The 27,535-nt window shown below is 42.3% G+C and overlaps 1 protein-coding gene across 3 annotated transcripts in view; it reads right to left on the minus strand.

Annotated features, from left to right (window-relative positions):
* Nucleotides 1–13,934: 13,934 nt before the first annotated feature.
* The window catches only part of ELOVL5 (ELOVL fatty acid elongase 5), a 68,031-nt gene continuing 54,430 nt past the window's right edge, over nt 13,935–27,535 (minus strand). For all 3 annotated transcript variants that reach the window (XM_016153873.2, XM_016153872.2, XM_036218861.1), the window contains exons 4-8: nt 22,178–22,255; nt 21,309–21,480; nt 19,550–19,674; nt 17,168–17,302; nt 13,935–15,817 (exon numbers count right to left, since the gene is read on the minus strand). In XM_016153873.2, coding sequence (XP_016009359.1) covers nt 15,677–15,817; nt 17,168–17,302; nt 19,550–19,674; nt 21,309–21,480; nt 22,178–22,255 — 651 coding nt within the window. In that variant the 3' untranslated portion in view covers nt 13,935–15,676. The remainder of the gene's footprint in view (nt 15,818–17,167; nt 17,303–19,549; nt 19,675–21,308; nt 21,481–22,177; nt 22,256–27,535) is intronic.

The raw sequence follows: 27,535 nt of genomic DNA on the forward strand, positions 1-27,535 counted from the left end.
CGGGAAGCAGTGAGCCAGCAGGTGGAGCCCATGAGCCTGGAAAGATTTTTAGGTTTCAAGGATGTGACAGGAGAAACCCTTTTATGGGGCCTTTTGCTGGAGTTCCTAGGCTGGTAGAGAGCCACCAGGATCCGCAGGCCAATTTGCATATTGGTCTCTAACCAATGTGGCAGCCTCCAGGTCAGGAGAACTCAAGTATAATTTGTCTAAGGGTTGTACTCTGGCTATTGTCCATTAGCTTTACAAGGCTTTAAAAGGAAATTCACCTGGGCAGGTGATATGCTTTTTTGCAGTATAAACAACTTGGCATCTAATATCTTATTTCACTTCATCTAGGTTAACTGCCAGTCCTCCTGACCTCTGATGTGTAGCGGAGGGACAAAAGGATAACAGTGGAGAGATGCCTCCACAAGCCTATACAGATGGTTTTAATGCAAATTAGAAAAAGTGCACCCTCGTGGAATAAGTTAGAAAAGGGTGTCCATCTGGGTGGGTCAGCAGTGGGGCTAGGAGAGCAGGTCCCATCTCATCTGCAGCCCTGGCCCTGCTCATCAGGGCACCCTGAGCTGTCAGCTCCTACGGGGCCACCAGAGAGGTCAACCTCTGTCTCCCGTACCGCATTTTACATATCAGGGGAGACAGAGGTTTACACAAGCAAACCTTGGGAATCAGGCATGCCGCTGGGGAGTCCCTAGCTAGGACGGGTCCTAAACTTTCTTACCAGCAAAATTCGAACTTTAACACAACAACGCAGCATCAGAAACAAAGGCATTCGATTCTATAGGAATGAGTGAAAGGTGGTTTAGAAATATTCTAAGGGAGAAAAAGGCAAAATGGACAGCTAGGAAAGAGTATACCTAGTTGCCTCTGTGTGTCTGGCCAGAGGAGCCTATATTCATTTATCAATTTAGGAGCTAGGCAATGAAGGGGATACAGAGATAAACAAGAATGCTGTGTTTTGTGAGGGAGGAAAGCCCTCTGAAAGTGCTCCCAAGTTTCAAACACTGATGGCTCCAGGCCTCTGGTTTGAGATGCCATCTCCCAAAGCAAATCACGATTTCCTGTGCTCACTACTGTGAACTTCCTCTGATGACCCCAGGATACCAGCAGTGTTGATTCTCTTCCTAGATGGCCTGGGGGTCATCCTTCCAAGGAACAGAGAATGAGATTCTAAATCAAGAAAACTCTTATTTGGTGCAGCTGTTTCTCTGTGTTATGGCTGGAGACCCCGAAGCACAGAGTCAAGCCAGCCCTGAACGTTTGCAGGACTTACGGCAAGAGTACGAATGGAGGCCCACACATCTGATGTGCAATATTTAAATGCAATGTGCTTCATCTTTGTACTTGGATAAATATATCTTTCCAGTGACAAAATTGGGGCAAAAAAAAAAAATCTATGGTTTTTATATGACTGAAATTTTGGCAAAAATTTTAAAAATAACTGGATTTCATTGCTATTGCACAAATGTGGGCATTCTGTTAATGGGCTGACATGTTTAAATGAGCAGTAAAATAAAGACATACATAATTCATATGTAATTATACATTTATTCATAAAATTAATGTTCTTTGCTTTCATTTTAGCAAAATCACTAATTATGTTGTTGTTAAAATGAATATTTTCACATAAACTGTGTTCTATTCATGGTAGTGCCAAACTAGATTACCTTTCTTGAAGTTTAGTTTTTATTTTTTTTAAGTTTCCATTTGGAGAAACTTTGCTTTGTAGCAACAGCGGCAATTGAAATTGTCAACAAAGTTCTTAAAGTAAAACTTCAATTTGGAAAAAACGAATCATGAATTGTATATGTCGAACATTGTAATTGGGTCACATAAGATATATTGTCATCGTCACAGACACTGTTACAAATATTTAAATTTCATCCTATAAATCGCTATCATTTATATCATGATTTTAAAAATCTCTTAAAATATTTTTTAAGAAGTCTAGAGCTGTACTGTATTATAAAGATTGATGTCCTGTTTCATGCACATTATTTGTGCACCTGTATACACATACATTTAAGAGTAACAGGAACTGTTGTCAATATTGTGCTAAGCCATGAATAACTCCAGAACCACAGATTGGAACATGAAGAGAAACCAGGATTTACTGCATTCAGGCCGTGGGAGAGGAGGTTTTGGAGAGCTAATTAATGTTCTTCCCTCCCAAGAGCTTCTGCTGCCACAGTTTTCCTCACTCTCCAAGGCAGTGTCTGTGTCTGAAGTCGGCACTAACTAGCAAAGCCTACAAAGTTTTGCACCTTCGAGTGTGGTTGGTTACCTTTTGTTTGGAGAACACAGGGCCAAAGATGTAGAGGATTCCTTGGGGCCTGAGCAGTGTTAGTCAGCAGCAGCAGATGTTCAGGGCCACGGGCTGCACTGAGTCAGTGCTGAGTGCCATGTGAGAGAGGGCCTTCCAAAGTGACGGGCCCAGGACCCCCTGCACAGGTCTACGGGCAATACCGCTTGCTGAACAGCCAATACTGTAGTGGGTTGAATGGTGGCCTCCCAGCAGATGTGCTCATGTCCTAATCCCTGGAGCCTGTGAATATGACCTTATTTGGGAAAAGTGCCTTTGAGGATGTGTTAAATTAAGGATCTCGAGATAAGACCATTCCGAATTATCCCGGTTGGCCCTAAATACAATGACAAGTGTCCTTACAAGAGATAAACAGAGGATAGGAACATGGAGGCAGAGACCGGGGATTATTCAGTCACAGGCAGAGGAATGCTGAGCTCCGTCAGAAGCTACCAGTGTCAAGAAAAGGTTCTCCCCAAGAGCCTTCAGCTCTGCCAACACCTTGATTTCAGACTTCTGGCTCCCAGAACTGTGGGAGAATAAGTTTCTGCTGTTTTAAGCCATCAAATATGTGGTAATTTGTATGGCAGGCCTAGAAAATCAGGTTTAATTACAACAATTACTGATAATGTTAAGCATTTATTAAACATGATTATGTGCTTGGCACTCTGCTGAGCCCTTTTTATAAGCATGACTGCATTTAAACCTCACAATGGTCTCATGAGATAGGTGCTATTCTTATCTCCACTTTACAGATTAGCAAAGTGTGGTTTAAGTAGACAAAGTAGCTTGCCCAAGGTCATGTGGCTAGTAAACTGGGATTTGAACCCGGGTCCATCTGGATCCAAAGATCTTTAAGCAGACAGAAGCCTCCCTGCCCAGTCATACAGCCAGCTCAGCAGAGACGAATCCCGTGCTTGGTGGTTTCTACTTGAATGCTACGTGTTCTTTGTCCTATTTAAAAAATGCCTGATTCTTTTAGCAAACTCCCAATTCTCAGCGATTTACCACCACCTCAGAAGTGAGATATAAATTATGACTCACCATTTTTCTGATTCAGTAGATTAAGTAAATGTTTCTTTTTGCTTCTGGCAAAAAGAAACATTTTAGGCACACACAATAATACATAGTTCTTTGCATCTACTTAGCCTTTAGGTCATCCGAGATTATTTACGGATATTGCCAAGATGAGTCAGAAAATAGGGGAAACTATTTGTCCTTGGGGAGGGACAGCAGTCAGTATGGGTTTTTATTAGTTTCTTTTTGCTGACTTTAAATTTGTGTGCAGACTAGCTCACTGTCCCATGAGAAATAGAGAGAAAAGTTTTCCTTGATACTTATATATTCTCCTTGCTCACCAAGTGATCAGAACAACATTGAACTCTGTTGATGGAATGATTTAGGAAATAAGGATTTCTTTCCTTCTCTACTTTTGTCCTGTCTTTTGGGGACTACAAGGATTGTTCTCACCTGCTGACAAGCCTGAAAACTGTGTGTCTGGGGTAGGAGAGTGTGGTGGTTGCAGTGAGGTCTGAATGAAATGGTTTCTTTTATTTTGCTATTCTTTATTTACCCCATTTTACAGGTGGAAACACTGAGTCTTAATGAATCAAAAGAATTTCCTTTAAGATAACTCAACCGGACAGACTTCATTACAGATGCTGTGCTTGTCCTCTCAAGAAACCATTCCATTTAGTGAAAAACCAGAGCTGTTATACAACGAGTATTGAGGCTAATTTTAAAGCAAGTCATGTGTGCCTCCTGTTGCTCTGACCCAAATATGAGACAGAGATTCAAAGTTGCACACAAAAAAATCCAAGAATAAATCAGAAAGCCTTACAGGGCAACTTGGTTGATTACGGGAATGCGAGCCTCATTTTTCCACCACTGCAAGGCTTCCTCGCTGGGGATTCACTTTCTGGTCCAGTTAGGGCACTGCCCGCGAGACGTGAGTCCAGAGCCAGGCCTAGGGACTGACCTTGCAGCATTGTTCTCTCTGTACCCAGATTTTCAGAGCAGTAAAGAGATGCTAATCTAACCTCTCCCACAAAAGAGGTTTTGTACTGTGCTGACCAACAACAGCTAGTAAGGTTTGAAACCAGGACCAAAAGTGTTCTCTTGTTCTCTTCTGGGGCTGATGATGAATAAGATGCAAGTTAACCCTATCTCACTTTTCTGTCCTCGGGCCCGGGAGCCTCCCTCTCTCTCATTTCTTTAAACCAAAACCTTCTCTCAGGAAAGAATCTGATCAATTCATTCGCATCAAGGAAATTGAACAAATTTATTTTCCTAGGAGCATTTGTATTTTTGAAGACTTAAAGCAAAAGTAATGGGTATTTGTGCAATTTCAGATGTCAGAGAAGTTAGGCAAGAGGTGTTGGACTGGCTCTGAGGGACAGAGAGTGCTAGAGGGTGGGCAGGGAAGTTAGGGTGAAAACATAACAGTTGTTATTACGGAAAGGAAGGTGGAAACATAGAAACATAGTGAAAAACCAGAGCTGTTATACAACGAGTATTGAGGCTAATTTTAAAGCAAGTCATGTGCTTTATGTAGGAAGTTATCTGCTCTTCCTTCAAAAGGAAAGAAAGGGTGTATGTAAAACTCACTCATTTATACTTGCATTCATTCATTCGTCTACTCAAATGAAATTCCAGGTATTAGAGGGATAGCTAGGAACAGGATATATAACATTTCTCTATACACAGAGCCATGGAACTTTCTGACTAGTGGGTGAGGCTAACAATAAACATAATTTCATGTCATTGTGTGTTGGAGAAATAGAACAGGGTAAGGAGATAAGAGGGTCGAGGAACTGAAAGGCAGTTGGGGTGGGGGAGGGTGACTGGATAAAGTGATTAGGAAAAGCTTCCTAGGTAGGGTTGCCAGATTTAGCAAATAAAAATATGGGACTCCAGTTAACTTTGAGTTTCATATAAACTATTTGTCATTTATGTGAAATTCAAATTTAATGATGTTCTGCATTTTATCTTGTAACTCCTATGAGGCCTCATGAATGAGATGCAACAGCCCCTAGGAGAGAAAACAGGAAGTGCAAAACTTCCCAGGCAGAAATGAGCTTTGCTTGTTCAGGAAGAAGCCCAGTGTGGCTGAAATAGAGGGAGTGGGGAATAGCAGTAGATATGATCTCGTGGAGGTGGGCAGTGGCCAGATCATGTGGGGTTCCAGGTCAGCGTGAAGAGTTTGCATTTTATTCTGATCTGTGGAATTTTAAGGCACGCCCTCAGCACTGCAATGATTCATTTCCGCGAATATTCCAGTTCAGTACTGTTTCCCCCAAAGCTGGTACCACTAACATTGCTTTAAGACCAGAGTTTTTAGGATTGGAGAGTAGGTGCCCTTGCCCTGGAGGGAAGTGAGCTAAATCCACCTGACCTGCCTCCTCTGCTTCCACCCCCATCTCTATTGTCTTTGGTTTTCCTAAGCGCTGGACAGTGTCTTTCACCAAACCAAAGGAAATGAACTTAGAATGTTACTGGGAGAAGAATCTTAGGGACCCAAATTCTCACTAGTGTATAAATGACTGCTAGGAAGTGTTTTGAAAGTGAAGTAGAGAAGAACATATAGGTCAAGGAAAGATTGGACAAGAATGAAAAAGGGAAATCTGTGGGTGCCAATGTCAAGTGCTTAGCAGATTGACCAGTTGGCCTAGCTGTGCTCCTGAAGGTGAATGTAGGCTGAGTAGAACTGAAAACCAGTTCTCCCCACTCTGTGTTGACATGGCCTATAATCTCTCATGAAAGAGAGATTCAGAACTAGGCTGGCTGTGAACTGATATTGCCAGATGGCAGAGCAGTCAAAATATTTAGCTGTAAAACCCACACTGTTTGGGAAAACACTGAACCTGCATTCCTGCCACAGACCTTGGTGGGCTCCTGTCTGATAACATTTCCTGCCTCCTCTGCCATTTGCATCAGTGACTCATGGAGTGACTCATGGCTATCTCCAGCAGTTTGCTCCTTGCAAATTATCTGAACCAGTCTCTTCTCCTGCTTTCCAGTAAAAGAAGAAGGATTCTTGACTATTTCTGAGAGAATAACCCTACCTTACTTTCCATGTACTATGGTTGTTGTTTTTTGTTTGTTTTGTTTTTAGATACAATGCTAATCTTGTGAAGTAAACAGAAAAGCGACTATATTATTTTCTAGATGGGGAAATTGACTGTGAGAGGGATGTCTAGCCCCAGGTTTCAAGTGGCAGAGCATGAACTTGGACCTCCGACTTGTGTCTTTTCTAATACACTGAGAGTTGTCGATTCATTTCAGAATTATATAATATGTTGTACAAGATCACACAGCTCCTTGCCTCCCTCTAAAATCAAAACTTTTTTTCCTATGAAATCATGGTTTAGTAGCCAAGAGTGGTATCTACAAGACTTCTCCCATTTTTTGAAATTTTACTTCCTTTTTTTTTTTTTTTAAGTATTCATGTTAGAGGTTGAATTGCTGGGTGATGAACTGATTCTTTTAAAAAAATTTAATGACCCCCCCCCTCATTATACAAATAGTAAATGTTTATTGCAGAAACTTTGGAAAAGTTAGAAAAACGTGGAAGTTAGAAAATAAAAATCACCTGTAATTCTCCCACTCAGCTATAATTGCTGTTGATACTTTGATGTGTGTCCGTCCTGTCTTTTTTCATACACATATGAGCATATATCAATAAATTGGAAAAAATGTAGTATAAACTGATAACTTGCTTTTTTATTTTTAGTTCCATGATCATCTTCTTGCATTATTAAATTTTTTTCAGAGAATGTTTGATCCATAGCATAGTGTCTATCAGGGAGACAAATATTTAACATAATGAAAATGTTATGAAGAAAAATGAAGCCAAGTAAGAGAATGAAGCGTGTGGGTGGATGGGGAGGGTGATATTTCACACTCGGTAGTTAAGGAAGGCGAGGCCTCTTCAGGGAGGTGGCATTTAAGTGGGGAAACAAGTCACAGAAATAACTATCTGGGGAGGAGCAGCAAGGACAAAGGCCTCTAGATGGAAAAGGCCTTTAGTTTGATGGTGGGATTTAAACGAGAGAACCAGCAGAGGTGAGAGTGTAATGGCTGAAAAATGACGGCTAGAAATTTATTATTTGCTGGAAAGTTACTGCTTGGCTACGTCCATGGGAACATACACTGTCACCCATAGGAACATAACATTCTAACAATAAGCTTTCTGCTTCTGTAACCCCGCTTACACACCCAACCTGTGAGTTGACAGGTAATGAATAGAAGAAGGATAGGCTTTTATGTTCAGACAGAATGAAGAATGGGATTTTGGGCTTAAAAACCCTGTACCTCTACATTTCAGGGCTGCTTAATTTGGGGTCTGCGTACCCCTGGCAGACCCAGCTGGCTGAATAAAGAGCGTTTCCTATAACTCACTGAGTTCTGGTGGTCCGTGTGTCTTTTGGGGGCTGGCGGCCACAACAAGAGTGGCTGGATGCAGTGAGACAGAGAGAGGGAGGGAGATCTGAGAGGGCCAGGGGCCAGCTCTGGAAAGGCTTGTAGGCCATTGAGAGATTTAGGATTTTATTTGCTGTGAAGCAATTGTCTAGAGGTGGCCCTGAGGCAGAGGGAAGCTAGTGGCCTCAAAGAAACCTTGGTCTGCTCTACCATGCTCTTTCTTAAGTATCCATTCATAACAGAGTCAGTCCCTGAACCCAGCATGGACCATCTTGGGTCCCTGTAAGCTGGAAGCACTTAGGGATTCTGAGAGGAGTCGCTGGATCCCGTGAAATGACCACGATGGCAGCCAGGGCCACCATTTCGGCGGTTTTACCATTCAGATGAGCAGCTCCTAGGTCAACTGGAAGCAGATGAGATTTTTAACGGAAGCACTTTATTCCTGCTATACCACCACCACATGTGATCAACTGTTACATGGGGACTGTCATGCCTTCTAGGTCCTCCCTGTAGATTATGGGGTGGGGTAACTTGACAAGGTCACACACATTGTGTCCTTGTTCAGGCTGTTATAACAAAATAGTGTAGACTAGGTGGCTTATAAACAGAAATTTATTTCTCACAGTCTGGAGGCTGAAATCAAGTCTGAGATCAGGGTGAGGCTCTCTTCTGGGTTGCAGACGCTGACTTCTTATTATATCCTCCCAGGGCAGAGAGCAGAGAGAAAAAACAAACTCTCATGACTCTTATCAATGCACCAATCCCTTTCACTGAGGGCTCCACTCTCATTAACTTTATCTAATCCTGATTAGCTATCAAATCCCATCTCCTAATACCATCACGTTGTGTGTGTGTGTGTGTGTGTGTGTGTGTGTGTGTGTGTAGTTTCAACATATGAATTTGTGGGGGAGAACGCATTTAGTCCATGACACAAGGTTATTGATAGTGGGATTTACACTCTGATTTAACTGACCGGAAAACCTATTTTTCTTACTATACATCACATTGTATTATCTTTCCTAAACTTCCATTCATTCATCAAAAAACATTCATTGATCATCTGTTGTGTGTTTGGTACTGTACTGGGTATGCACTAGGGATGTGTACAATAATAAGAGACAGTTCCTGCCCTCAAGTATCTTAGAATTGAGTGGGCTGTTTAGAATCTCTACCACATCTCCCAGAACAGAGTAATTATAACAAACAGCCCTCCACTCTCCCATCCCACACACAATTTTAGACTTTCTGAAATGGAGATCTGTCTTATTCTTCTGATTAAAGAACCTGCCAGCTACCAAGCAGGACGTGCCATTGCCATGCATGAAAAGCATTGTTGACCCATTTGTCCTCGGTTGACAATGGTACTACCGTTCACAATTGGATGTCGCTCAAATTTGGATCCTTAATTGTCACTTAAAAAAAAATATCTTCAGAGAGATCACTCTATGATGCAAGGCTAAAATGATAGGTTATTCTTGTAGAAGCCTACCCGTCACATGTCTGCAATGCAACAGAGGGCAACACGAATTGCCAAGTCCCTTACTGCTCACACAATTGTCAGAGCCAAGTGTAGGATCCACTCATGTGTGATGAGGAAACATCACTCAGGTGGAGAACAGACAGTTCTAGCAAAGCATCCCGATGACTTTTATAGAAGGCGAGAAACTTCCAGTGGTATCTTACTCAGCTCAGGAAAATATAAACTACCCACTAACACACACACAGGTAAAAATTCCAATACCCTTCCTTATGCCTCAAAATGACCGCAGTTATAAATAGTGCCTAAAATTACTTGTAACTTCAGTACCCTTGTTGTTTCCTTTAGAATAGTTAACCAGAATTTTTGTTTGTCTTCGTCTTTCTTCAAGAATGAGGTTATTTTTTTCTTTGTTTCCTCAGTGAAATGCCTAGAGCAGAGTAGGCACACGTCCTCTCATTGTAGAATCACGAGCAGGGGTTGGAGGAAGCAGCACATTTCTGAGATGCTATATACCTACCCATGGCCCAAATGATTTGGAACAGTCTTTAGTGTCTGGGAGATACCTAGACATAAAAATCTTATTGTGGTGCTAAAAAAAATAAGTGCCATATAGTTGTCTATAGTCTTCCCAATTAATCTCTCTCTTTTTTTATTTTGAAAAAGTTGAGTTCCCTTACCAGAAGCTATTATTATGGAGCTCCAACCAAATAATGTGTTGAGCAATAGAATTTGAAATCTGATGCAAAATTGACCATGTATCCTCTTGCTTGTTTACTTACCTATTTGAGCTTTCTTCCTTGATAACAAGTGACTATTACTGTAAAGTCCTGTACTAAACACTTGATATTGCATGTCTGCATTTAACCTCAGCCATCTGAGCTAAGCACCCATATTTTTCTTTACAGTTCAAGAAACTCAGGTTCAGAAAAGTGAGGTAACTCCCTTTCACACCCATAGAAAATATCAAGCTTTTACTCTCACAGGTGTGCTATGCTGCCTCCAAACATACACAAATTCCTTTTAGCACAGACAGGAGTGTTGTCTGTACCCTAAGACATGTATTCTATGACACCAGTTCTGAAATGAGGGTGGAATTTATGGTCTGGTTTGAGATCGTAACAATTTCTCTCTTCTGGTACCCTTTTAAGAAAGGCACTGTGTTCTGAAGATTTGGATTCCAATTGCTCTCTTGTAAAGGGCATGGCGTGACTGTTTGCCTTGGTCTTAAAATACATTTTACCCTGCACTTCTAGCGCAGAGGCGAGAGCTCTGCATGAACAGCACAAGTGAGCAGGCAGGCAGGGCTTGGTCAGCCGCTCGCTGGTCACGTGGCCTTCCAAAGGACTGACAACATAGCACTTCATGCCTCATGAGGATTTTGGAACCTGGGGTTGATGGTTTGCTGCATATAGGCACCTGGAAAGTTGTCAAGACGATGACATACAATTTGCTCAAAAGTGCTAGCTTTGTTAAAAACATTGTCAAATTCAACAATCAAGAGAAATCTGCATCTATGCCTGTTATCTGAACAAACAATGTCAGTATTGTAATATGTGTGACATAATCACCTAAGAACTTTTGTTTACAAGCCAACATGGAATCCTACCCATGACATACTTCTCCAGGTGCCCCAAGTTTTCAGACTTTGCATGCCATGTCTGGTTAGGAGGAATTTCCGGAAGGTCCAAGGCATCCTTTGAATCTGCCCATCTGACAAATAATTCCCATCAATTTATAACTAAGACTTGAGTCCCAAGTCTTGTTACAGTCACCCTCCTGCCCCTGCACAGCACAGCTGGTAAGGGAGAGCAGCAGGGCGTCTGGGCAGGAGGCACAGCTAAGGAAGAGTCTTTTGAGGAGCAATTACTACTTCCCCAGGGAACTCCGTTCTACACACTGCATCAATAAGAACACCCACATTCCACCCTTTTCTCACTTTGCTTATTTAAAAAAAACAAGCAGTTTCTCCCACACATTCAATAGCTCAGTGATAGGCGTTGTGTTTCACCATCTCAGCCTTCTACTCATTTACTCATGCCGTCTCCTGTACCTGGAATGCTGTCTCCCAGGCAACCTTTGGCCACCAACTACTCAAATCCGGACTGCCTTTGAAGGCTCAGATTAAGCCCATTCCTTCACAGAGCTCTTCTTAATCACCTTGCTGGAAGAGTTCTCTCTCCACAGACTCTTACAGCTGGTTTATATCAATCACAAACCATCCTGTGCTGAAGTCGTCTCTGTATTTGATCCCAATCTAGCAAAGGCTCCTGCAGGTAAGGAAGTCATTTCTCACAGATTCCTGCTGGCTCAATACACTTGGCTCGGTCCTCTGTACCAAGCACTCTTCTAGTGAACCTAGCAACATGCTTTAAAGGTCTGGTCAACTCAAGATGATAAATGGGCAAGAGAGGATAGTAAGCACTGTTCAGGAGAGTCCAGATGAGCTGAGAAAGGGAACCGCCGCTGACAACCATATGATTGGATCTCTGCCACCACTACGTCATCAGTTACTGGGTCCCACTCCGCTTGCTCCTACAACTTTTAGTCTGGGGCCCAAGCTGTCTTCAATGACCTTAGATCACAAGCCAGGTATAGACACAACCAAGGCAAAATCAGCCTAGGAACTTTCTCCCTCTGGGTGAGTGCCATAAATACACTGGAAAAAAAAAAGAGATGAAGCTCCTAAAAATGTCGAGGATGACAAAAATGAGTTTCAAATCTGTATGTGGAATGAGAACTAGTGGCTGCTGGTGCAACGCTATGAGAGCAGAGAGCAAACAAAGGCACAAACACTAGTTTGTTCCTACCTTCTCTATCAGGGACAATATTTTCCAAATTAAAAGTATAAAGAACAATTGGGTTGGTATTTGAAATCTAAGACTGATGAAGGGATAGTAGGAGACACCTGTTTAAAATGAATTCAGAGAAAATACACCCAGGTACTATGACAACCTGTGGGGGTGAATGTGGCATTGTTGTCAGAACTCTGGAGAAATAATGAATAATAGAAGACTAGAGACTGAAAACATTGCCCTATTTCCCAAAGAACAAATAAATCAGATTCTAGAAACTCTAGAATGGTGAGTTTAATGTGAAACTCTGGTAAAATCTAGAATGATAAAGATGGTGAACACTTTGACACCTAAGGATTGTTAGTTACTATTCAATTCTTGATTCAACAAAGAAAGTGTCATACCAAACTAACTTCCTTCCCTGTCTTGATAGGATTATTAGAACAATCAACCAAGGAAGTAACAGAAAAACAATAGCTGATAATTCAGAGATCAGTGAGGTGGACTGAGTAGAACACAATCTTGTAACAGCTGACACTTTATTTACTCTGTGCTAGATGTGTGGTTCCAAGAGCTTTTTATATAATCCATTTAAGCCTATAATGTCTGTATTAATGTTATTCTCATTTGGCAGATGAGAACGCTGCCATTTGCCTGAAGGCCATACAGGTAGGATTGCAATCAGGCAGGAATGGCAAGGCTGATAACAAGAGGGTAAATGGAAATCCTCCCTTTTCCACACAGGTGAGCAAACTTATTCTCTCACTTCCACATAGGAAAGGGAAAAGTGTGGGAACACTTCTGGCTCTACCCTCTGATCCATTCGCTTTTCTGAGGGAAGGACGGTGACATTCTGATTGCCAGGAGTGGGAGATGCCGCTGAGTATACTTTCTTGGCATGGTGAGGTCATTGGGCAAAATTTGACACTGCAAAGGGAGTTTGTAGGTTTAAGTAGGTAAATTTCATGGCCGATTGTCAATATTTTAACAACCAGTTTACCACCAGACCAACAATCAGAACAGAGGCAGGTCATAAACCATTGTCATGGCTAGCAGCAGTCCAGGTAAAGTTTATGTCAGTAGGGTTATTAGCCTGGGTATTGAGAGAGCCTCGTTGCAATTTTAGCTTCACCAAAACAGTCTTCTTAGTAAGAGACAAGCTATTTTGATTTCCATTAGTTTGACTTCTATGTCTTATTTTTTCAATTTGTTCAAGGGCTTAGAGGGGAAAGAAAGGATATGATTAATCACCACCACCAAACTCCCAATAGTCCTTTGTACTTTTCAGATAATATCCCAAATGCAGTTTCAGGTGACATTTTAAAGGTGATACTGACAACGAAAAGGCATTCAAAAGTCAGGAACAAGCCTACACTGTGGACTGTGTGGTATGAAGTAGGTGGAAAGAGGACGGGCCATTCATGTCAACCTCCTATTATGGACATGGATGGACCTGAAAGTCCACCACAGGGTAGGTGAGGAGGGGCCAGGATCTGTGACATGAAATGATCTTTGGCAAAGAAAGTCAAAGAGCTTTGGGACCAAGGTAGGACCACTATTACTCTAAGAGTAAGAGTTCAGCAAACTACGTGTACCACATGGCTCTTAACGAGAAATGTGCGAACCTCTGGTCTAGAGCTAGGAAAGTAACTCTACAGCCTGGGGTATGGGGAGAGGGAGTGAAGCAAGAAGGAAAAAGGAGTAAGCTCAGAGCTGAGACCTTTAGTGGGGGAACTGGGAAAAGGCAGAGAGGAAAGAATGAGGGCGGAACCCTCACCATGTCTTACTACGTGGGGATCCCTTCACATGTGAGCTGAGCAAAACTATAACCTTTCAAGCTGGATTATTTATATCTATTTGGGTGAGTTCCTAGAAGGGGAAGAAAGTGGATTTTCCCATTTTTCATAACTGGGAGCACAAAAACAATGTAAAATGCAAAGCCAGGTAATCAAAAATGTTTTAATGATTAACGTTTGGACATTATTTAACAGTATGGGTATATCCAGATGAGCTAAAGCACATTTTGACAGTACACTATTGAATGTTATAGTTTGTTCTGAAATAGGTAAAGACTTTCACAAACTAGTACCTAGGAAGACATACATTTACAAATATACACATTTTAGATTTGATAAGGTAAATGTAAACAGATGCTGTGACTCTTTCTAAACAGAAAACCCACGAGACTAGTAAGAGAACCAGCTGGCTCCCTATATGAATGTGCAAAATTAAAGCATGATAAACTGATATTTACATAAATATCAAACCAACAATTAGTCTATACATTGTCAATGACCTTCTAGATGTGTCATGAGTGGTTCAATGAATAAGTTTTTTCCCCAGTGGAGAAGGTAGTCAGAGACTAAATTCTGACACTTTAAAATGACACACACAATAGTCTCTTTATCTGTTTGACCACTGCCTCAAGGATGTGAGACATGATTTTATGATGAGTAGCCTATTATTTTTAAACAAGCGGTTCTAAACAAATCTTTAGATTCTAAGCAGAAAAAAAATTGCAGGTGCTATTACATTTACGTTAAAAAAAATCTCCATCCAATTTCCCAGTTCTCTTATGCTGTAGCTATCTGTTTAATTTTACCTTAAAATTTTTAAAGGAAGGTCCTTTTTTCCCCCTTTATTAATTTTGGTAAGCTAGGCACATTTTAAAAGGAAGTTTGTGTCAAAATAGATAGCAGTACAGAAATCAATCCATATTTGGACCCTGGCAACCAGTTCCCTATTGCTCATCTATAGGACTCTGTCAAATGGTAAATAATTAATCATTTCTCTTGAAAAGTAATTTCCTCTTTCTCAAGAGTGGAAAGAAAAATGGACTTTGTTTCCTGTATAAAAACATTTAGCACTTTAGAAATTAAAAACGGCCTACTCATCCTACATACTTCCTAAAATCTTGAAGATAAAGAATATATATTTAAGTTTCACCAAGATTGCTTTAGAGCACCTCCCCCCCCCCTTTATACATTATTAATAGTGGCACTCAAAATAAAAAAATAAGATCTGTTAAAAAGTTAAACTGCCTGTTTGTCCCACTAGGTTTGAGCCTGCCTGATTTAAAGCCAATATTATAAAACTGAAGGTGCCGTTTCTGATTTCACATGTACAAGTCACTTGAAATTATGTGTCACGCACTAGTTTCATAAATCACGGTCTTTAATTCTTCTAGACAGAGCTATTAAAAATGAATAAAAACTTGAAACATACCCTAATTTAAACTAATAAGCTTTGGGCCCTGCTTTTTAAATCTTAAGGCATGTGTGTTTCTCTACCGTAACAACATTATACAAATTTACAATCACATGCATGATCTACAGTAAAAAAAAAAATGTTTGGATTACAGTGTTTTTAAATTGTGAATCACAATTCAGCACCTATCATGTTATAACTAATAAGGCAACAGCAGTGTCATATACTATAATAACGTCCCCTCCGCAATCTGAGCGTGGGGGTCAGTGAGAGCCCAGAAATGTTAAAAATCTTATGCCTACTTGTCTAATCTGTATACATTTTCTAGGGGTTTTGAACTGATGAAAGAGGTCCTACACGAATCACACTATTGTAGGCCGCACTAGTAATAGCAGCTGTTAACAAGCATCTGGAACAACTCATACTGTGCTTACAATCAGACGACGTGGTTTGGAGGTTTGCAACTCTCCGACCTCAATCTTTCCGTTGCTTCCTTGGCTTCACATTGTTTTCCAGGGAAGCAAACCTGTTGGTGTGTCCGTTCACAGCAGCCACGGACCCGTTCTGGTGGTCCCTCAGGTGCTCTTTCCTCCGGGAGGCCCCCTTCTTGTAAGTCTGAAATGCACAAGGGTAGGTGGGAGCACATGACCTGGGAGCTCTTTGGGGAAACTGCATCCCTAACACTAGGCCTAGCTTCCTTTTAGGACCAAATGCTATCAAGAAGAAACTAGTTGAACAATATGAAAATGTTTTGTTTTGGTTTTTTTTGCCACAAGTTTCAATCACTCTTCTGTTTTTTTAAGCTTTGTCTAGGGTAAGTTCACTGAGTCGTAGGCTGCAACACAAAAACTATTTTAAAAATTAAGTAGGAAACTGAATTTATACTTTATTGTTTTGGCCGTTCAGTATCTAGATAGTAGGGAATAGAAGTTGTGGGGCCCAACTGGTTTCTCCCACTCTGCAGTACCTCTCCTACCACTCACCCTTCTTGTCTACAAGATTTGCTCATCACTTCAGCAGCTATTTTGGCCTTACGTACAAAGTGCCATGCTGCTCAAAGCAGTTTAAGCATTATGTCAGCTCCGTCAGGTCCTGTTCTTTAACCCCCCTTGTACATGGTGAATAACTCAAAGTGTAGCACAAACTGTTAGCCCAGCAGTACATGAACTTGACTCAAATATGCCACGCCCAGGTATGTGTGGATAAAAGTACAGGTGGGCACAAAGAAGAGGGAATGTGGCTGAGGCCCCAGGTAGCTGCTAAACACCACCACCCTTTACTGCCTCTGTATCCGTGGCCTCTGTCCTTGCTCCTGACCTCTTGTGCCTGCCGTGGAACCAGGCACTGCCCACTGAAGGAGGAACACACGTCATCCAGGGGCGATGGGAGGCAGGGGAATCAGCAGTGGCCACAAAGTGGTCAGGTTCCACAGGAGATAATCTGCCCTAAATGGACCCTTCTGTGAGCAAAAAACCTGCATTACATCGTGCACTTGGAAATAACCTGAGCCTCCAAACTTGAGAAGTGGATATGTGAGGAAAATGGAACAAAAGGGCAGATTTCTATCTATAGCTGATAGATTGTGATGGAAATTTCTTCAGACATTTAATTTAGCCACAAAGTTCAGGCTGTGAGACTTTACTGAACATCACCTGTCACGTGTCTCCCACAGGCCGCACGGGGAAGCAACACAGGAGCCTACTCAACAGTTTTGCTCTTCTACACAAATCCCAAGCCTCCCTGGCCAAAGATCTAGAACTTAGGAGATCTGGAACAGATTTAGCATCCTCTACGCCAGCAGTGACCCAGCCCTCCAGAGGTCAGGGGCATCACTACACTGTGACTACGTTAGAGCCCAGTGCCTGGCACAAAGCAGGGGCTCCACAAGTACCCCTTAAAGGGACAGATAAGGGCCTTTGCTGATAAAGCCCCAAATCCCAACTGCCATAGAAGAGTGAGACTTACCTGAATGTAGAAATTTGTGAAAAGAATGATCAGAGAAATCATGTATCCAATCTGGAAATATAACCAACCAAGAGGGAACGCACACGGCCAGATGACCCCACAGGTGGTCTGGATGATTGTCAGCACAAACTGAAGCTGGTGAGGGAGAGGGGACACAGCTGAGCAGTGAGGCAACAGCCCGCGGACAAGATGCCATGCCAGATGGGCTTCTACCTGGCATCTCTGAAGTTTGTGAATTAACACTATTAACCTTTCTGTAGGTACCACGAACACAGTGCATACACTCAATTTATCCCAAATTACATATTTTTCTGTATTTATCTTACATGTGCTCTCCTCCTCCCCTCTAAGTTCCTTAAGCCACCTTCCCTGAAATTCAGGCAATAGTTAATATTATCTTGTATGTTTGAAGGTTGCTAAGAGAGTAGATCTTAGAGTCCTCAATGTACATACAAGAACTAACTGTTTGAGATGGATGTGTTAACTAAACTTTCATAACAATTTCACAATATATACGTTATTGACAAATTATGCTGTATGCCTTAGGCTTATACAATTGTTATATGTCGATTATATCTCAATGAAGCTGGAGGCAAGAAAACAAAACACACACACAAACTTCAGGAACACAGTACAGAGAGGTGCCGGGTTTTGTTTTTTTTTAAAGGGAGGAAGAAAGGGTATGAGGTATGTGTAAGGGAACCGGTGATGTCACTGCAGAATGTACAGTCCCACTGGACACTTTTCCTATTCCTCATCCGTGTACGCTTTTGGTTTGGTGCTGGCTGATGAGTACATTTAAACTCTGATCAGGATATAGTCCTAAGCCCATAGAATATTTCTGATGAGTAAATCTCAAAAAGCTTGTGGAAGTGCTTAGAGAAACAAGAAAAAGATGTTAAAATAGGCGTGGCTACTGCAGGGTGCATCTTCAAGAGGAAATAGCAGCAGAAGGCTGGGTTCTGCCCACTGGAGTTTTGGCCCAGCTACCAGTGTTTCTATATAAAGAATTGTTTTTTTCTTCTTTTCTTCTCTTTCTTAAGGTGAGTACTCAAGGTTGATAAACAACTAGAAGTGGTCCTTAAAATAAATCAAGGCAAACTAGGTGCGACCTTCCTCCTCAAAGGGCAGAGCCTAATGGGAGACTAACTTCCGCATTCTGTTCTTTTAAATTTTGCTTCCATAGGGCCATGGCTGTGTGGTACAAACCAATCTCATCACTTCTCTCAAGTGTAACGAGAAGGTTAAAGAACAATGATCTTTCCTCACAGGCAGGTGAGAAAAAAATGAGCAAGGAATGTACAGCAACTGGCAAAAAGGTGATAATGAAATGTCAAACACGAGTAGCTCAGATCTTCTCAGGTCCACCTTCCCATATTGTTATTTTTAAATACTGAAAAATCACAATTGACTTGGGAGGGATCTAAATCAGTTTGGTTTCTTTAGAAAAATATGTTAATTAGGCAAGGCTACGGCTAAGAGTGTAAGGTCTAAGCTCCTCAGTCAGCTAGCTTTGGGCTACAGCCTCAGCATCCTCAGCTGCAAAATGGGGATAACAACATGAAATCAGGATATTAGAACAATTTGTTAAAAACTGCTTACTTAGCATGAGTGCCTGACACTAGAAAACTCAACAAACTTCAGTGTTTACATTAATAGTTACGGCATTAATGATTCGTTCATGGAAGAATTCACGAGCAGGGGAATAGGGATCTATAACATACTGACAATTGGAGAAAGCCTAAGAAAAGGATGGGGTAAAATAACCACCAAGTACAAACAGTTGCTGGGTGGCCCTGGCATGGTAAACCTTGGGAAGCGGACTGTCATCTGAAGCACAGCCAAGTGTTATTCTTGCCCATAGGTGCTCCACTATACAAGGGCTGAGAGGTCACCCAGCACCTCCCTTAGCAAATATCCTCACTGCCTAATAGGCTATAAGCGCCCTGGACACATGCCACTCCGCAGCATCTTCTGAAACTCCCGGGCACACAGATAAACAATTTTTACTTTGGATTTTCGATTATAATTAGAAAACACATATGGAGACACACATACACACACACGCATGCACATGTGCTCTGTGCACAAACCAAGGACAAAGGACTGAACCTAAAGTCAGGAAATTAGATTCTAGGGCTTGTTCTGCAACTCAACCAACTGTACACCCATGGGCACAGTTTATCCATCAATTAAAATTAAGAAAATTCTCTGCTCTGCCTACTTCATGAAGTTTTAATGGGATCAAATGAGGAAGGTGGGAAGGCACATCTGAGATGCTATTAAATAGCAATAAAGCCGGGAAGGCGGCATAAGCACCCCAGGGAAGAGCTCTGTGTACCCCCGGTAGCGCCTGCTGGGGAAAGAGGCCAAGTCACTCACCAGCTGCCCCTGAGTGATGTATTTCTTCCACCAGAGGTATGGACGCATGGAAGGGACCGAAGACAGACCATAGTACGAGTACATGAGGACATGGATGAAGCTGTTAAGTGTGGCACCAAAATAAGCTGCCGGAGGAGAGAAGGTATGGAGAGAAGGATACGTCAGTGTTTTATACATAACAGATAAAAAAACAAAATCCAAGATTCTTTTTAAAGCAAAAAAACATGTTTTTGTACAGAGGCTGGGAAACACTGCACAGCACTACATGGATATGTAATCGGCATTCAGGTTCCACTCGGGCAGGTGGCCATCGGGATGCTTTAAATCCAGGGTCAGCTGTAGCTGCCAGGTGGACATCTTACACAGGAACCATGAGACCACCTGCTCCACTCTGGCACCTAAAATCTTTGCTGCCAGATCCCCACCCACTCCCAGAGACAGCTGCTTTGCTTGACAAGCCCAAGTGCCTCAGATTGCTACAGTGAAGGCCTGGGGAAGACAGCCGATGGGCACTATGTTCAAAGATGGCTATCTCTACACATTGGCTAAAGTTCGGAGAGGCCTCTGAAGTCAACTCCTAATTACTCCCTAGGGCTGCAGTACTGAGGCCATATATTTTTATTGATAATACAGTTGAAAGTTCAGTTCCTTAGAGATAAAAGACCCATCTTTCATCACATAATTTTTAATTTGGTTAGGACCACCAGTTCTTTTTTTAGACTCTCTTTATCTTCCTTTCCCATAGCAGGCAAACCAAACGAAGCTATCTGGCTTTTTTACATGCAGAGGTGCACAAGGCTGGGGTCAGAAAATAAGTTTGTGCTTCTGGCTATGATAGGAACTGGCATAACAAGTCATGTCCATTATCTGGTTGTTTCCATGGGTCGGGTAATACTAGTTAAAATCTGTCATCTTGCAAATTCTTTGAAAATTTAAAGCCTTCTTCAAATGTAAGGAGATGTTGTTTTTATTAGAAAATTAAGTCACTTAACCTCATGAGGTTCATGATGGTGAGAAAAAATTCTATATGTGACTCTTGCTGGGCCACATTAATCAAAGGTAAAAACATGTGAACAGCCTCAAAAGTTCTCGGTCAGATATGTCAGTGATGGATGATAGGGATTTTAATTAGGACATCTGTTAGAACTCCCAGGATGAACCTGAAGGTGACAACTTAATTTCTGAAAGTTAAGAGGCTCCAGATGACAAACTTTCCCAAACCACCCACACATCCTTCTTATTTTTCTTTAAATTTTGGTGCTTGTCACAGAAGACATACTGCTAAACACATTTCAGGAAACATGGGGGTCATTATATTAGAATATATGCAGGCTTCCTAATGCACTACTTAGCTAAAGCTGAATTTCATTAATTAGCCTTGTTCTCTGGCATTCATTCAATGGTGTGGCTTCATCTTCCCAGCCTGCCCATCAAACATCTTCAAATTATAGAGAAACAAGAATTAGAAATAACCCGGTATGGCTGACATTGTCCCTATTTCTTAATATGCCCCAGGCTAGGAACCAATTATTTCTCTTTTTGCCAAATCAGCACAGGGCATTTACCAAAGTAGAAAAATGTTTCATCAGCTTACTGAGTACCTATGCCACATAAACTATCATTAAAAGCATCCCAGACACAAAGTTCAATTGCTTGACCTAGAAATTTAAGGAAATGGCACTTTTTCTAAAAGTCTTAGTTTCAGTTTGGCCCCTTTGCTCATACCTGTTCCCAAATCCCCCCACTACATGAGACTTACAGTGGCCGCAGGGGACCCAGTTCATCACAAACCACCAGATGTTCAGCATGGAGGCATGATGGTAGACGTGGAGGACCGTGATCTGGTGGTAGTTCTTACGCAGGATGAAGAAGAAGGTGTCCATGAATTCTATGAGTTTGGAGAAGTAGTACCACCAAAGGACACGGATAACCTACGAGGAAGGGGGCATCAATGTTTCTCTGGAGTATTGCCTTTGACATGTTTGCTAACATCCTAGGAGCCCAGGTTGCCTTGGATAGGCCTGGGTGCCCCATCGGCTCCCAAGGTCCTTCAGCAGTCTGCCTGTTTCCTTGGAAGGAACCTGAAGAGCCATCAGTACAGAAAAACCACCTGAAAGGCACTTCTGATTTCAGGTGCTGGCATGGGGGCAGGTGACAGGACACGAGGCAAAGAAGGAATCAGAACTTTCAGTATCAGGTCCCTGCCCAAATGAATATGTCATACAGGTGCTCTTAGGAAATGACAGCCTTTTATGTAAAAATCAAAAGACTCAAGAATGGAAGTCCGAATCTAAAGACCAGTACCGGGAGGGTATCTTGGAGGAACAAGTACAGCGTTTAAGACATTATTCTTGATTTCATTTATATAAATACAGCATAAATACTGATAACACATGCAATTTTCCCCCTTGGAAACTGTTAACAGGACTTATGCAGACAAGGAAACTTTAATTTTCATTTTATACCTTTCATGTTCAAATTTTCATACTGTGTGTACATAGCTTTTTCAAGTTCTTTTAAAAATGTCAACAGGGATTACCTGGACCGTGAGGTTATAAGTCATTTTGTCTTTCGTATATAATTTCTTTATTAAAAAAAGACTACTTAAAATAATAAAAGAGACAATACCTTCATGTCTGCTTCTCCTGCGCTGCGTGTGCCCTGACAGAAGAAGTTGTATTTGCCTTCCCATACTGCTGTCACCAACTAAAAAATACAAAAAGAAAAAAAAAAAAGCTAATCATCGATAACATCAGAACCATGCAAAGACCTATTCGATTAAACTTCATTATTTTCAGAATCTATAAAAGTTGACCTTGGGCTGGCTGAGGCAAGTTTGCTCTGAGCAAAAAACATAATGATAGGACAGTATGAACAAAGTTTAAGCTTAAATGATTTAAGTCTCAATGTCTCAAGCGGTGGACCTGGGAGTCACTCCAGGCTCCAGCCTTCACAGATGCCGCTTTACCAAGCTGACTTCCTTCAGATTCCTCAATTCACGAGGCTATCACAAATGCCCTGCCAATTCCAAGGCCCTACCAATCTAATCACAGGCTCCCAGGCCTGTTCCAAGTGGCCTCAGGGAAGATCACCATGTCACAATCAGGCTTTCTCTCCGTCCCTGCTTCTCAAACTTGTATAGCACCAAAATCCCCTCAAGGGCATGTTAAAACATGCATCATGGGTGGGCATTTCTGATCCAGTGGCAGGCCACTATGATGGGGTCCCCCAGTGATACTGATGCTGCTGGACTAGATACCACAGTTCGAGAACCACTGCTGCAAGCTAGGAATAATTTAGCCCTGCTCCATTGTCTTCATTATTTCCTGTTGCTGTGTCATCCCCTGGACCCATGAATAGACCTCTGCAGCCTGAGGAAATTGTGCCCATTCCTCAGAATTCACCTGCAGCAGAGTAGGCACTGTGGTGTCACAGAAAGAACCCTGGAATTGGGGTGCAAGCTCTAGGTTACAGATCTGCAGTATCACTAGTTCACTGTGGAGGCCTCAGTTTGCTAGTCTGCACACAACGAGGATGCCTGGCTAGATGAGACCTAAGGACCCACTCTAACAGTCCAGAGGGAAGCTTTCATTTGCCACCCTGTGCGTGTCCACTGTCTGTGTTGTAGACAAACACCTATGAGATGCTATTCTTTGTCAGAGTAAATTAGCTCCCTGCTTCCTCCTGAAGCCTAGGGTGACACAGAGTTTTCCTTGCGGCTTTCCCTCTGGTGGCCAATAAGTACCAGATGGGGACAAATCTGAGGTGGCCTGCCTTGTGTCTGATCTCGTCCTAGTATCCAACACAAGGGACTGGTCCTGGGTCTCAAAGTGCATTGGCCAGTCCACCTGCATTAGCATCACATGGGAACTCATAAGACCTGCAAGTTCCTAGACCCACCCCAGACCTTCAGAATCAAAACTCAGGGGTGGACTATCAGGGCTGGGCCTCTGAGTGTTAGATCATATACTCTTTGAGAATTTAATAATGTGGCATCAGCATCACCCAGGAATTTGTCAGAAATGCAAAATCTCAAGCCCTATGTAACAGACACCTACTGAATCAGAAACTTCTGGGTGTGAAGCCCAAGGGTGTGATAGGTTGTTTTCCTGGTGATTAATGCAGCTGAAGTGTGAGAACCACTGGTCGAAATTGGTGGCTCCCATTCTAGCTGCTTAACATGATTACCTGTGAGCGTTTAAAAATTGCTAATGCCTGGCCTCCCCCCATACCACAAACCAGCATTTTGAGGGATCTTTTACCAAGCTGTCAAGACCAAGCTGTCAAGGTAATTCCAATGTGCAACTAGGAGTGGGAACCACTGGTTTCATGCTAGTTAACTTCAAATAAGAAATGATTCGCCTACTGGTGCCTTGAGAAGGTATAATTGAGAACTCAGAGCTCCAGAGCCTCCTTTCCCTGCCTCCCCATCCCCCATCCCCCTGCCATGAACACAGTTTAGCTGGCTGAGCAACCAAGTCTCCTTCACGGAACAGCAAAGGACTACATGGTTCTGAAGACAAAACTGTTAAACCTCTACCCAGTCTGACCTCAGAAATAAATGCGGACAGTGGGTGTAAACACCCTAGGACCTTATGGTTCTTCTATGAACTTCCTTTTTGTTGTTTTCCTTCTGCTTTGTCACCTTCTATACATAAAAAAGCATTAAGAGTTAACATGGCCAAAGGCCGGCACAAGGATTTAAAATACACATGAGGGGAGGCATCATTTAATGATGAAAAGCACCCTAGATTGGGAAACAGGGCTGGTTAGGCAACCACCTCCATCTAGGCCCAGTGCTGAAGCAAGCGGCTAATTCCCTTAGGCGCTGGTTGTTTTTCTTGTAAAAAGATGAGGTTGGACTAAATATCTCTAAAGGTTCTGTTCTAATTTTTGACAATGTCTACGTTAAGACTTCTTGAAAACAGGCCACGCACTATCTGCTCTTTGAAAGACCAGCACCCATTAGAAGGTACGGTATCTTTTAAGTCTTATGTCACTCTCCAAAGTCGTGGCCAGTTAAGCAGACCACATGCAGACCTAACAGAAGTTCCAAGAATCAAGTCCAAAGTGTAGTTGGAGGTGGGTGGGGTGCTGGTGTGCATGTCCTCAGGTGCCCTGAGGTAGAGAGAAGGAAGTGCATTGGCGCAATGTTCGCTGCCCTTCCTTCTACCCTAAGAGGGAACGGATGAATTCTCCTCTGTGGCTGGAGGGTACAGAAAGGGAACTGATGGTTCTTGATGAAATTTTCAGAGGGCTACCACGAATGAGAATAAGAACGACATAGCAAAGTTTTCATAAAGATAAACTTGTGCAATTTAAAATACACTTTAAGACAATAGCTATATGGGCAAAATTAAAAATTTACTAACATGATTGTTCTTAGGAGTTTTTTGAAATTTTATCTTATTAATCTAAAATTCTATGACCTTCCATCACTGTTTTCCAGCTGCTATTTTTGTTTATGGTGTCCTAAGACACCCTGGATTAATTTTCTTTTGCCAGTTTTAGCATAGGACGGCTGGTATATGTGTGTGTAGAGGTATGGATGACTGCGTTCACGAACGCCTACCTTGGCAGGGGTGGGGGAAAGCAAAGGACTTCTCTGGGGAGGAAGATGAGAATTCTTCCTTGTAATCCCACAGATGCCCCGACCTCAAGGGCGGGCGCAGGTTAAGGGGTCTGTTAACCCTAGGAGAAGGTACTCTCTGATGCATGCCTCCTTTATTTAAGTCTTTCAGAAGGAATCCAGGTGGGATTGCCTCAACTCTTCAAACTTAATTAACCTAAAATTCCATTTGCCTTTCCCCACATAAGGAAAAAAAAAAAAAGCTAAAACCTGTCTTAAAACACCTGTGTTTGGTGGCTAAAGAACTCAGACCTAGGTCTTGGGTGGTGAACTTACTCAATATTAAAGCATAAAGCAGGTATATAAACTGAAAGCTGCTCATTCAGGGTCACCTCACTGCCCTGAGTCCACCATGTGTCTCTACCTTATATAAGACGGTCCTGCACGAGCTCTGCCAGGCTTCACTACAACACTCACTTGATCAATCGCTGCTGCCACTTGGCACTTCTACTTGGGCCCCTGTGCCTCTCAAACTATAGAATTTTGTGATTAAAACCCTTCAGGGACTCATCCTTGACTTCAGAACAAAACCCTAAATCCTAGGCACAGTAATCAGGTGCACGCATTCCTCCATAATGTTCCTTTAAGTTGATATTTTACCCCTCCCTTAACAGCAGTCAGCAGGACACACTTCTGTTCTTCACAGAGCGACTATGGGGCAGAGCAAGGTTTGGGTGCTGGCCAGAACAAGGCTAAATCCTAGCTTTCCCACATTTAGCTAGATGATCTTGGGTAAGGTATTTCAATCTCTTTGGGCGGCAGTTTCCTCACTCCCTAAATAGGATAAAAACAATACTCCTGCCTCTTAAGGTTGAGAAGTTAGTGAGCTGAAGTGCGTATTGCCTATCTTATCCAACCTGGTGCACAGGATAAGCACGTAAATGTTAGCAATGACCATTCCTGTTTTCCTTTAGCCGGAATGCCCTCTGCAACCACATACGTCCACCTCCAGCTCTTAAAAACCTATCTATCCTTCAAAGTTCAAATTCAATTTTTTGATGACTGCTCCCTTGAGCACTCTGTTCTAAAGTCTGTTCTCCTTTCTCCAAGCTCACCCTGCCATGACTCGTACTTATTTCCTCATGTGCTCTGTTTAAAGCCCTTTGTTAAGCTCTAGGAAGTTGTGACTGTGGTTCCCTCATCCACAGAATCCAGCACGGGCACCTGTACACGAGAGGTGCTGAATAAATATTTGCTAAACTAATGACAAAGAGCTCAAGGTGGTGCCTTTGTTCCCCAAATCTAGGCCTAATGTTTTATTTGCAGAAAAAAAGAGCTTTATTTCTGCTTTACAAATGGAGCAACTGAAACACAAGAAAGCACTTTAATGAGGCTTGAACATGACAATATTCATCTGAATTTTGTTCACTAGATGCAAACCGGTCTTCACCAAATGTCATATTGATGACATAGAAAGTTCAACTCTTAAATACCCTTGGCTTCAGAAGGGATAGAATAATTTAACTTACAAGGACCAAGGATCTGAGTTAAGGTTTATTCATCTAAGATTCCCAACAATTTTCCATGAAATGGTCCTGCTCCCTCCATTCCCCTGTCAGAGGAGTATGGCCTCTGAGTAACAGATCCCAGAGGCTTTCAACGTGAAGGCTGGTCTTCCCTCTAGTCCCAAGAGGACCTTAGGAGAGGAGATGATGCTCTAGCCAAAGACACCTCAGCCACTGTTTCCCTTCAGGGCTCAGGCCTGCCTTCTTTCCAAAAAGTGGTTTTGGTCAGTCCCTGGAAATTCATCAAGTACTACTACAGGCGCCCCAAAGTGGGAGGGCTCAGGAGGCTGAAAGAAAGGACAGGTCTCTCTACCTAGGGCTTCTGGGAATCAGCCCCCAAAAGGGCAGGACTATGTTCCCCTGGAAGAGAGGGCTGCCATGAACAGCTCTCCACTACCCAGACGGTTTCCAACAGCACCTGCTTCTCCGAGGGAGCATTATTTATCCTGCCTGGCTTTTTCCAAGTAATCAAGATACAAATAGCACTACTGAAAACCATATGTGCTTTATTCTTCCTTGGAGTAAAGCAAACTTTAATTAGTTCAGAAGCAGGTGAAGAGCTAAATAAAATTCAAGCTGAGTGAGAAGATTTCTTCTCTTGTTAGGAGACAAATTCAATACCTAAAGGTGGTTTTCTGCACCTTTTCATTTAAAGAAGAAAAGTCAGGCGAGCATCACAGCTGCGTCTGGATGATACAGTTCATGGGGTGAATCATTTCTAATGCTGAGAGCTGACTTTTCTCATCTAACACCACATTTAACCACCAATGAGATACATAACCTTTAGCATAACCGCTTCAATGGCACCTTCTGGAACGGTGCCTAAGAAGTTGAAGAAAACAAAGTCAATTG

The sequence above is a fragment of the Rousettus aegyptiacus genome, unplaced genomic scaffold, assembly GCF_014176215.1.
Source record: "Rousettus aegyptiacus isolate mRouAeg1 unplaced genomic scaffold, mRouAeg1.p scaffold_m13_p_1, whole genome shotgun sequence".
NCBI classification, from domain to species: domain Eukaryota; kingdom Metazoa; phylum Chordata; class Mammalia; order Chiroptera; family Pteropodidae; genus Rousettus; species Rousettus aegyptiacus.